The 12,485-nt window shown below is 39.8% G+C and overlaps 2 protein-coding genes across 2 annotated transcripts; both read right to left on the bottom strand.

Moving 5' to 3' along the window:
* Nucleotides 1-28: 28 nt before the first annotated feature.
* On the bottom strand, nucleotides 29-2,038 carry ppib (peptidylprolyl isomerase B (cyclophilin B)). Its single transcript, XM_079412428.1, has 5 exons — nucleotides 1,572-2,038; nucleotides 1,054-1,167; nucleotides 872-965; nucleotides 518-702; nucleotides 29-411 (listed from the first exon to the last, which is right to left on the bottom strand). Exons 1-5 carry the CDS (start codon nucleotides 1,704-1,706, stop codon nucleotides 289-291), a joined length of 651 nt encoding a protein of 216 aa, XP_079268554.1. The 5' UTR covers nucleotides 1,707-2,038; the 3' UTR covers nucleotides 29-288.
* A 3,027-nt stretch (nucleotides 2,039-5,065) lies between these two features.
* depdc7b (DEP domain containing 7, paralog b) lies at nucleotides 5,066-10,083 on the bottom strand (the record flags this gene model as incomplete). The annotated part of the gene is made up of 9 exons (XM_079412495.1): nucleotides 9,943-10,083; nucleotides 9,415-9,856; nucleotides 9,144-9,319; nucleotides 6,507-6,699; nucleotides 6,190-6,428; nucleotides 5,963-6,105; nucleotides 5,763-5,888; nucleotides 5,572-5,647; nucleotides 5,066-5,289 (listed from the first exon to the last, which is right to left on the bottom strand). The coding sequence occupies exons 1-9, from the start codon at nucleotides 10,067-10,069 to the stop codon at nucleotides 5,066-5,068; spliced, it is 1,746 nt and encodes a 581-aa protein (XP_079268621.1). The 5' UTR covers nucleotides 10,070-10,083.
* Nucleotides 10,084-12,485: the final 2,402 nt, after the last annotated feature.

Genomic DNA, 12,485 nt, shown 5'->3' on the forward strand with positions numbered 1-12,485 from the left:
AAGGCATTTATCCAGCAACACAACAGCATTAAGAAAACCTGGATCCTTTATTGAAGATTTGTTTACAAAAGCAGGTTGAAGTGGGTCAGGAATTCCTGACCGTATGGAATGCCGGTTTGAACTGGACCCAGGATGTGCCGCTCTGCGGATCAAGACTGGTGTGTGACGGTCCCGCGAGGGGGCGGAGCTCCAATGAGCACATACACACACTCCCTTCCCACTAGAACTCTAGTGGCACCCAATTCAATCCCCTTAAACCCAGAGTCCTGTTGTTCCCCCAAACTTAAATTACTCTTTAGGTACTGCGAAAGGCTTTTCCACCTCGATCTTGCCACAGTCGTGGATCATGACATCCTTGAGAGGTTTATCTCGCCCATCTGTCTTTGTGCTCTCAATCTTTCTCACCACATCCTGGAAGACAGCAGGACAATTAGCAGAGTCATTGGAGTAAATGCACTTCTATGAGTATGGAGCAACAGATAACTTCTCCACAGATGAATAAAGTTGAGATACTCACCATGCCCTCCAAGATTTTGCCAAACACAACGTGTTTGCCATCAAGCCATGGCGTCTGGACCGTAGTGATGAAGAACTGGGAGCCGTTGGTGTCTTTGCCGGCATTGGCCATGCTGAGCCAACCAGGACCATAATGCTTCAGCTTAAAGTTCTCATCAGGGAAACGGTCTCCATAGATGCTCTTACCTACATAAAGAGGTGTTAGAAATCTTGTAATAATCCTTGAGATAATAAACTGAGGTTTATCGCTCACGGCTGGCATCTGAGAGACCTCAAAGCCTCAAAAAACATACTTAAGAACAGCAAGATAAAACGTGGTTTTCATCTTAAACAAAAGAGTTTAGTATATCGATACCTCCAGTTCCATCTCCGCTAGTGAAATCTCCTCCCTGGATCATGAAGTCTTTGATCACGCGGTGGAACTTGCTGCCCTTGTAACCAAATCCTTTCTGGAAATCAGAATTACTTTCATTTAGACTCATTTTACTGTGAATCATGAATAATGACCAGCAGAGGAAGAAGAAGAAAAATCTTCACCTCTCCAGTGGCCAGCTGGAGGAAATTTTCTGTCGTTTTAGGGACAGTCTTTCCAAAGAGTCCAATGACAATCCGCCCTACATCCTCATCCCCGATCCTCAGGTCAAAGTACACCTGGGAAAAAGACCAAATCCAGAGTCACACCAGAACATCAAACATAAATTCTGCATATGCATTATGGTGAATCCACTTCATAAGACACCATAAAACCAAGATTTATCATTAAATAGTGATGCAATATTTTTTTATTAAATTATGAAACATTTGTGTAGTGTTACCAGCCTTATTATAATACTATATTTTGCACAATACTAATGAACTTCGGCAAATGCACAAAGAAAAAAAAAAAACATTCAGATGGTTTTCAAGCAAAAAGCATTAGGCTACGCGAATCTAGCACGCGGAGTTTAAGTGTAAACGCAACATTAGATTCGAACTGGAATTCGAATTATGTTATTTGTGTGCAATAGGCCAGACAGTGTTGCAGTGAATTGTAGAGCATAGCAGCGTTTTTGTACCTTGGCCGTGACTTTCGGTCCTTTTTTCTTCTCATCCGCCTCTGACCCGCTCGGGAAAAGCAGGAAAATCACCGAGCCGACGATCAATGTTACTGCCACCAAAAACTTCATCCTCCTCTCACAGATCCGCACCATGAACAAACCCGAAAAACTGAACGTGTGGCGATGACTGTGTTTTAGGGTTTCTGGGGCATCCGGGGAGGAGATTTGAGCTACGCCCAGAATTCCGCATCAACCCCGGCGAGATTTGAGCGCTTGAGCTGATCCAGGAACAGTTCCATAAATCTACTTACTCTAGGAACCTTTGACGCTGTGCGCGCGATGAACTGATCTAAGAACAGGCACTCCGCTCTAAGTGACGTATCCCAGCACATCGGACGCTGATTGGACGAGCATTTGTCTGTCAAGGAATGAAGAGCCAATCAGAGTTTGAAACGCGTAAGGAATGGACGGAGCCACAGAGGCTTGTGGAGACGCATCAGAGTTAAAGGCACACGACGCCACGAAAGCACAAAGGTGATGATTTTAATGGCTTCCAGACATTTAGCAAATGTAATAAAGATAAAAATGCTTAAAACATAAATATAAGTACCTCAGTACAAAACAAATACATCACAAATAATATATATAGGCTGCTACAAAACTTTGAAAAAAAAAAAGTCTAGTAGCGATAAAATAGTTGTGTTAATATCTGACAGGGTATAATAATAATAATAATAAATTGTATTTGTAACGCACTTTATATTCACGCAGAATCCCAAAGTGCTACAGATTAAAGCAAGAAGAAACATTAAAATAAAAAATGTTAAAAAAAAAATTCATTTAAAAGCTTTGAGACCACTTTTAAAAACATCGACAGGTTGTGGAGTCCGCAAATGATCAGGGAGGGCATTCCACAAATTCGGAGCAGCTGAGCAGAAAGCCCGATCTCCCATAGTGCAAACAAAGCTTAGTCCTGGGAGTTTTTAATAGATAAGCTGAAGCAGAGCGGAGAGTACGTTTGGAAGGTTGTGGAGTAAGGAGTTCCTTAAGATAAGATGGGGCATCGCCATGGATGCACTGATGAGTAAGGAGAGAGACCTTATAAACAATCCTGAATGAAACTGGAAGCCAGTGTAGTGATTTGAGAATTGGTGTGATATGATCGTATTTCCGTACCCTCATCAGGATCCTAGCAGCACTATTTTGGATGTACTGCAATTTCTGTAGGCTTTTGCCAGGGATCCCGATGAGGAGCGCATTACAGTAGTCCAGCCTGGAGGAAACAAAAGCATGGACAAGCTTTTCCGCATCTGCTAGAGTGAGCATAGGACGAAGTCTAGCAATATTCCTAAGATAGAAAAAGGAAGTCTTGCACAGTTGTTTAACATGAGACTCAAAAGTAAGATGAGAGTCCCATTTTAACACCCAAATTAATAACTGATGTTGAGAGTGAAATATTTTGGCCAGAAAAAGTAATACTTGAAATTACAGATGTCTGGATCTGGTGAGGGGTACCTACTAGAATGGCTTCAGTTTTTCAACTGCAGGAAATTTTGACTCATCCAGGCCTCAACCTCCTCCAAGCAAATAGCCATGATGGAAGATGACAGGGCAGCAGAAGAGGATGAGTTGATCTTAAGATAAAGTTGAGTGTCATCAGCATAACAATGAAATGATATTCCATGCCGGCTGATGACATAACCGAGAGGGAGCATATATAATATAAACAAAATCGGGCCAAGTTCTGAGCCTTGAGGGACCCCACAGGAGACATTATATGTCTCGGATTTAGCCTCTCCCAAGGCAACATATTCCATTCTCCCAGTAAGGTAAGATGAAAACCAGCTATAGACCGAGTCAGAGAGACTGATGGTGTGACGTAAACGGTACAAAAGAATGTTGTGGTCCACAGTGTCGAAAGCTGCAGTCAAATCCAAAAGGATGAGAAGAGATGGAGAACCAACGTCTGCTGCCATCAGCAGATCGTTTGTGACCCTCACCAGAGCTGTTTCGCACTGTGGCCAGAGCGGAAACCAGACTGGAATTTCTCAAACAAATGATTTTGTTTTAAATGGGTCTGAAGTTGTGCAGCAACTATTTTTTCCAACACTTTAGAAAGGAATGGAAGGTTAGAGATGGGCCTGTAGTTGGCAAAAACTTCTGGATCTAAAGTTGGTTTTTTGAGACATGGACTGATAACAGCAGATTTTAAGATAACCAGTCTGGAGGGAGTTATTTATGATCTTAATCAGAGGACTTATGGCACAAAAGTTAGATTTCACCAAGGCTGTAGGAAAAGGGTCCAGGCCACAGGTTGATGGTTTCATTTTTCTGATTTTGTCCTCAACCTCTCGCTGTGAGATGTCAGAAAAACAGCAGAGAGGCTGGGGAGTATCATGCTGCAAATCGGCAGTCAAAACAGGCAAATCCGAGGAACTAGACAGAGAAGAGCGAATGGTATCTACTTTTTTTCTAAAAAAAATGATAAAGCTATCACATCTCTCTTTTGTAGCTTCTAAATAAGGGTGAACTTGCGGTTTAAGTATGTGATTTATAGTAGAAAACAGCTGCTTTGAGTTTCTAGGGCTATTGTTAATGATTCCAGAATAGAATCGTGTTTTAGCATCTCTCAAGGATTTTGCATATGCCTTCTGATGCTCTCTGTAGGCCTGTCTATGAACAGTGAGTCCTGTGACTTTAAGACGCCGCTCAAGCACACGTCCGGCTTCCTTCATCTTTCGCAGCTCACAGGTAAACCACGGGGCTGAACGGGAGAAGGTGACAGTTCTAGTTCTGACTGGAGCATGGAGATCTAAGAGACTACTCAAAGATCTATTGTAAAAGTCAACTAACTCAGTAACTGAAGAGGAATCAGCAAAGGAGAGATGCTGAAGATCTATAGCCAAGGAGTCTAGATTTATATTCTTAAAATTCCTGAAACACATTTGACGCTTCTCTTTGATTAGGGAACAAGGGAGTGGCAACTCCATTGAAATGACCATATGGTCAGACACACCCAAGTCATACACCAGAAGATTACTAATGGGGGCAAAGTTTGAGATAACTAAATCCAATGTGTGTCCCCTAGAATGTGTGGGGACATCAACATGTTGTTGGAGATCAAGACAGTCCAATAATTGCAAAAACTCAACCGCAAAATTGCAGGAGGGAGTATCTATATGAATATTAAAATCTCCAAGTATTAAAATATTACCAGTGGTAGATGCAGGGTGCTGCATTTTGTATTTTAACACGTTTTTTGGTGTATAATATGAATACATAACTCGTGTCAGTGTCATATTCCCACTTCTGTGAGTATTTTCAGTATTATTTATAAATCTTAATATAGCTATAGGTCTATCCAGAACAATTTTCCCATTAAGAAGTTGAAATATCATATTCAGACGATTTAAAGACTCTATTCTTATTTGACACTTAAACAGGTTTATTTAGATTTATTTGGATACAAACATTAAAAAAAAAAAAAAAGGCATGTACAGGACAAAGTGAACTTAAACTTCAAGTAGGTTTAATGTGCTTAGTCTAGACCCAAAATACTGCATGAAGATGTCTGGATGGCCCTTATAAAACTGCACCAGGAGCCGTTTCTTCTCTTTCAGGGAATATTTGGTGTTTTCGTCAATGTTTTTCAAGAGAGAGTACAGCTCATTTTTAGTCTTGTCCTTTATGGTCTCGGTGTACATGTCTCTTGGCACTCGCTGACAAAACGGGGTATCTAACGTATTCAGAGAACACAAATACTTCAAAACACTTGTTAAATTAAAATGATTAAAGTTAAATGGTCACACAATAATACAAAAATATACATGGCTAAAATTACTAACTGTATTTTTTTTAAAACAAAGATAAAAAAAAATTAAGTATTTTAGTATAGCATTTAAAAAAAAAAAAAAAAAATTACTAAAATTGAAAACTGAAACCATAAAAGCTAATTTAAAATATGAATAAAAATTATAATAGTATATAAATGCTAAAAATAACACTGTAAATATCATACCAGTTGTGGAAGAATCTCTGCGTTTCACAATATCATCCAGTTTCTCACTGACCAGTTTGTGAAGAGAACCTGGAATCTAATAAAACAAAGTAGGATGATGCAAAACAGCCACAATTAATTAGTTATATATATATATATATATATATATATATATAAATAAATGCTGTCTTAATTAATTAAATAAAAGAAACCTTGAAGATCTCCTGGTGGTTGTCGAGCATGAAGAGCATCAGCAGGTCGGTCTTTGCTTTCGTCAGACTCTTGCTCTGGATGATTGCTCTGGTGAACGTCTTCTTCACAACCATTCGATTTTCAATCTGAGAATCCAAAACAAGTGTAAATAGTTGACAAATGTATGAATAACACAATCACAAGCATTATGACTACTTACTTCTTTGTGCAGCCGGACGCTTGCAGCATCTGCAGCTGCGGCCATAAATTCCAGCAGCCTGCGCAGTTCCTCACGTGCAGACGCAGACAGCAGCTTCAGCGTCAGCTGCAGGACTTCCAACGCTCGTTCAAACTTCCCATTCACTAGATATACAGGTAAACAGAGAAAAATTGCCACAAAGAATAGTTGTTTTGGAAAGAATGAATCATTTGAGGAGCGTTAGTCACTCAGGAGTTCCATGATCTCAGTGTAGACGTCTGCCATGCTGTCACAGAGGAGAGGCTTGTGCTCCATGTGTCCGTAGTGTTTGTCCAGCACATGAAACAGCAGTAGTTTGCATTCATCCATCTCCTGGCCATCCTCTTCCTCACAGGAGAACTTGGGTAGCTCTCTGCTCACCTCCACCACAAGATGATCCGGAAAGAAATCCAGCAGGTCTATGGCTGCTGACAGCCAAACATCAGCTCTGGGTGGAGGAAAGCGAATTAGGCCTATCTGAGCCTCATTGTTTGATTTCTTGAGTTTAAATGTCAAGATGTCTTACTGTGATTCTTTGAAGGCCTTGAGAACCTCACGGTCGAGGTAGTTGCTGGTGTAGAGAAGGTCAGGCGCATTATTACTGCCACGAGATGGGGGAGAAACAATCTTTGCGCAGTTCAGCACTCCCTCCAGCAGGGGCAGATCTATCAGCTGAGACAGCTTCCTTACTGTCTGCTCGTGCCACACCTCTCTGACCACTAAAGGAGAGGTCATATCAATATTGGTAAAGTTGCACCTAAAGGCTTTTTTGAATGGTCTACTGATGTGCACAGTATACTTTGTGTATTCACTGCATTTTCCCAAATATTATAGCTTAACACTATTATGCTTGACACATTTACATGTTGCATAAAAAAAAAAAGCAGCATTCTCTTGCTTTAGTAAAATAGTAATAAATCTAATAAAATATAGTTACACAGATACATATAAGGACAATATTTGGTCGAGATACAACTATTTGAAAATCTGGAATTTGAGGATGCAAAAAAAAAAAAAAAAAAAAAAAAAAAAAGATAAAAATCGCCTTTAAAGTTGCTCAAATTAGGTTCTTAGCAATGCATATTACTAATAAAAAGTTAAGTTTAGATATTTTTATGGTAAGAAATGTACCAAATATATTCATGGAACATGATCTTTACTTGATATCCTGATGATTTTTGGCATAAAAATCAATAATTATGACCCCATACAATGTATTTTTGGCTATTGCTACAAATATACCTGTGCTAATTATGACTGGTTTTGTGGTCAAGGGTCACATATCCATACAGTGGGGAAAAAAATTATTTGATCCCCTGCTGATTTTGTACGTTTGCCCACTGACAAAGAAATGATCAGTCTATAATTTTAATGGTAGGTTTATTTTAACAGTGAGAGACAGAACAACAAAAAATCCAGAAAAACATTTAAAAAAAGTTATAAATTGATTTGCATTTTAATGAGTGAAATAAGTATTTGAACCCTTCGCAAAACATGACTTAGTACTTGGTGGCAAAACCCTTGTTGGCAAACACAGAAGTCAGACGTTTCTTGTAGTTGGCCACCAGGTTTGCACACATCACAGGAGGGATTTTGTCCCACTCCTCTTTGCAGATCATCTCCAAGTCATTAAGGTTTCGAGGCTGACGTTTGGCAACTCAAACCTTCAGCTCCCTCCACAGATTTTCTATGGGATTAAGGTCTGGAGACTGGCTAGGCCACTCCAGGACCTTAATGTGCTTCTTCCTGAGCCACTCCTTTGTTGCCTTGGCCGTGTGTTTTGGGTCATTGTCATGCTGGAATACCCATCAACGACGCATTTTCAATGCCCTGGCTCTGACGGTACATGGCCCTGTCCATCGTCCCTTTGATGCGGTGCAGTTGTCCTGTCCCCTTACCAGAAAAACACCCCCAAAACATAATGTTTCCACCTCCATATTTGACGATGAGGATGGTGTTCTTGGGGTCATAGGCAGCATTCCTCCTCCTCAAAACACGGGGAGTTGAGTTAATGCCAAAGAGCTGGATTTTGGTCTCATCTGACCACAACACTTTCACCCAGTTCTCCTCTGAATCATTGGCAAACTTCAGACGGGCCTGTACATGTGCTTTCTTGAGCAGCGGGACATTGCGGGCGCTGCAGGATTTCAGTCCAATGGTGTAGTGTGTTACCAATTGTTTTCTTGGTGACTATGGTCCCAGCTGCCTTGAGATCATTGACAAGATCCTCCTGTGTAGTTCTGGGCTGATTCCTCACCGTTCTCATGATCATTGAAACTCCACGAGGTGAGATCTTGCATGGAGCCCCAGACCGAGGGAGATTGACAGTAATTTTGTGTTTCTTCCATTTGCGAATAATCGCACCAACTGTTTTCATCTCCTCACCAATCTGCTTGGTGATGGTCTTGTAGCCCATTCTAGCCTTGTGTAGGTCTACAATCTTGTCCCTGACATCCTTGGACAGCTCTTTGGTCTTGGCCATGGTGGAGAGTTCGGAATCTGATTGATTGATTGCTTCTGTGGACAGGTTGTCTTTTACACAGGTAAGGAGCTGAGATTAGGATTACTCCCTTTAACAGAGTGCTCCTAATCTCAGCTCCTTACCTGTAGAAAAGTCACCTGGGAGCCAGAAATCTTGCTGATTGATAGGGGATCAAATACTTATTTCACTCATTAAATTGCAAATCAATTTATAACTTTTTTGAAATGTGTTTTTCTGGATTGTTTTGTTGTTATTCTGTCTCTCACTGTTCAGATAAACCTACCTTTAAAATTATAGACTGATCATTTCTTTGTCAGTGGGCAAACGTACAAAATCAGCAGGGGATCAAATAATGTTTTCCCCCACTGTATGGATATGTGACCCTGGACCACAAAACTAGTCATAATTAGCACAGGTATATTTGTAGCAATAGGCAAAACTACGTCAAATGTACATATACATATATATATATATATATATATATAAAAAAAAAAAACAAAAAAAAAAAAACATTTTCTTTTTATTCTCTTTAAGAAAAAAAGGCAAGGTTGCAACATGATTAATTGAGACATAAATAAGAAATAAAAGTTAAAATATGAAGTGTATTTATTTACTTACATCATTCATTGAATTAAATATGCAACATGAAAAATAGTTGGTAGAATAGAGTCCATTACAAACACAGCCTTTGTACCTCAAACAGAAGCAGAATCTGAACAGAGCTCCTACCAGATGGAGGAAGACATTCAGCGGGAGGAGAACCGACAAGTCCGGTCAAGTCCAGCTTCTCCATGAGACGATCCAACACGTGGTCCGGTTTCACAGGTGTACTATGGGAGAATAACAGGATGTCCTGCCTAAAAAGGTAAAAAAATTCCAATCATTTGAATTCAAATTTACAATAAAATCATTCAGCGCTCTATCAGAAAACATCTACAGTGATCTGAAACACCTGCATGGTGTGACGTTCATCAAACTCTCTTCATTGAGAGGGAAAAGCGCCATTTCTAACACGTCTAGGGACGGATCCTCCATGTTCAGGAATCTGTAGAGACTGCTGCTGCTGTCCTGGAAGCCTCCTGGTTTATTGGTCTTCCCCAAAACTTTGGTTCCCACCACCTCAAACACCTTACAGTCCAACAGCACCTGGCACAGGCGTGCAACCATGGCTCTGGAAACCTGGGCATCTCCAAGAATCTTATTCTGGGTCAGATAATCCTGGATAGCATCCACTGCATCAGAGCCCAGAAAGCAGTTATCGTGAGATTTCAGATGCTGCCTGCGTTTCTTGACCTTCACTTGGGCTTGTAGAGCAGCGATGATGTGGCTCCAGATTTCTTTCTTTTCAACCTTGTTGGTTTGTACATCTTGAGTTCTGTTGATCAATCTGTGATCTGAACAAACACACAAAAGTATTTTACTGTGCTCTTAAGTGCTTCAAATGAAAACACATGACCTTAAACAATAAAACAGATGTTACCAAGAGGTGGGTTGAGGGGACTGTAGAATTTCCCCACAATATTTAATGCTGCAACTTTATCCTGAACTGAAGCCATGTATTCGTTTCCTCGCTGCAGATGTGACTCACACTCATCGAGCGTTCTCATTAATCAACAGCAGCTCATTAGCGACCTCTGCATGATTGGCTAACAGTAAACCAGTGAAAATTAGCTATCCGGCAATACCCAAAGGCAACACTAGATGGCAGCAAAGCATCGTTACATAATTGAGGCTGCTTTGGAACAGCACACTACTATGCTGTCTACTATATCAGCAGTGAACAGTTTAAATATTGTGTACATTATTAACATTTTTAATTATTAGTATTTTTAACACATCTTTTCTCTCTGGCTTTTAACATGTAGCAATGTGTGCTTTTGAATGGTTTTAATCTGCTTTTGTTGTTGTATTGGTCCCTGAATGGTTTTAATTTGTTTACTAATTTTCTCCTCATTATATATTATTGTTTGTTGTGCAGCACTTTGGTCGTCCTTGTCTCGTGTTTAAATGTGCTCTAGAAATAAAACTGAACTTGAACTTGAACTTGTCTGTCTGTCTACCTGCCTGTCTATCTATCTGTTTTTCTATCTATCTATCTATCTATCTATCTATCTATCTATCTATCTATCTATCTATCTATCTATCTATCTATCTATCTATCTGTCTGTCTGTCTGTCTGTCTGTCTGTCTGTCTGTCTGTCTATCTATCTATCTATCTATCTATCTATCTATCTATCTATCTATCTATCTATCTATCTATCTATCTATCTATCTATCTATCTATCTATCTATCTATCTATCTATCTATCTATCTGTCTATCTGTCTGTCTGTCTGTCTGTCTGTCTGTCTGTCTGTCTGTCTGTCTGTCTGTCTATCTGTCTATCTATCTATCTATCTATCTATCGGTCTATCGGTCTGTCTGTCTGTCTGTAGGTTTATTGCTGTCTCTCTTTGATTACAGCTGTTTCTGTTTTCCGTGTCAGATTGATCTCTCCTGTCATCGTTTGAAATGAAGGATGTGTTTGTCGTATCACTTTCAGGCTTACACACAAACACGCTCTCTCTGGAGAACGCAGACATGTGACCCACGATCAAACGCTGGTAATATACCATTCTGTTATCTGTGTTTCTCTGTGGTCACCTCAATCACTTTCTCTCTCACACACACCCCACGTCTTTCTTTGTCCTTTGTGGTTCCTGCTGTTTTTAATTTGTTGAGTGTAGGGAATGTTTCTGTGCAGGTTTCTGTGCTGAACTTGAGATAGTTGTGGCGAAAAATCTGCCAGATGCCTGAGGGGCTGCAAATACCTTTAACATCTTAAAACAAATCTTTGTTTGATGTCCAAGAGAAAAATTAAGCCATAACATGTCTAAGGATCAAGGAAATGCTAGCATATAAATAATTCAGCAGTCCTTTTGTTTGAAATCTTTGTTACATAATTTTTTTTTCAGTACTGTCAATCACACAATTCAGGTTATCAAGGGAATCAAGTAGAATTTTAATAAAATATTAAAATCTTCCATACATTATGAGAATATTATTTTGCTTTTAAATGGACAGACATGTGAAAACAAAGGCTTGAATTAAAAACATTTAAAAAAAAATCAAAGAAACAAATCCTAATTCAAATCTTGTTGATTCAAATATATGTTGATGCAATATATTAAGACCCATGATGCTTTGGCACTGCTCAGCTGAATAACTGTGACCTACACATGCATTTCCACCTCTAGGGGGCAGTTTGTCTCCCATGATACCTGATTCCAGGGTGCATCTGAGGCCAAATTTCATCTGAGATGCAAATCTTGAAGCAACACACATGTACACAGTTACTGCTCAAGTCTGAAGTCTGTTGCCCGACCACTCACCACAACACAGGACCATCCAGATTCCCAGAGCTCTCCAGATCAAACATAGACAAACGGCTTAGTCTGGAGTCTGTTTGACTCAAACTTCCCCTCCACCAATCAGTGGCTAAATTACACCGTGCAGGATCCAAACAGAAGCAAACAAAAAAAAAACAAAGCTGATTGGCTGAGGCAGAATGTGCAGGGTCAGGTTTCAGGCATGTCTGACTGCGTCTGAGCTACAGGTGATGCATTCTGCAGTCAGGAGAACAACTCAACTGCATCAGGAATATTTAATCTGTAGATCTCGGTTTGGTTATTTCAGGTCAGCTAAATTTGGTTACTGGATTATTTATGAGGGCCATAACCCAAGACATGCAACATTTGGCTCATGAACAAAACTGCAGGCATCTTTGCCGCTTGAAATCATGAAATACAATAGACCTTTGCTTTTAGACCTTTAAACGTTTATTGAATCTGACTCTATGCTGAACAAATGAGCAAAACAGTTCAGAGCTCAAGTACTCCATGCATGTTGATCCAGTTTTATATAAAAAGGCAAGACCCCCCCCCCCCCCCCAAAACAAATTACATTAATAAAATAATTTTAAAAAATGCTGAGAAATAGTAGTTTCTGTTTATCAACATAAATGTTTATTTTAAAATAAATACAG

This window comes from Barbus barbus (genome assembly GCF_936440315.1).
Source record: "Barbus barbus genome assembly, chromosome: 48".
Taxonomy (NCBI): domain Eukaryota; kingdom Metazoa; phylum Chordata; class Actinopteri; order Cypriniformes; family Cyprinidae; genus Barbus; species Barbus barbus.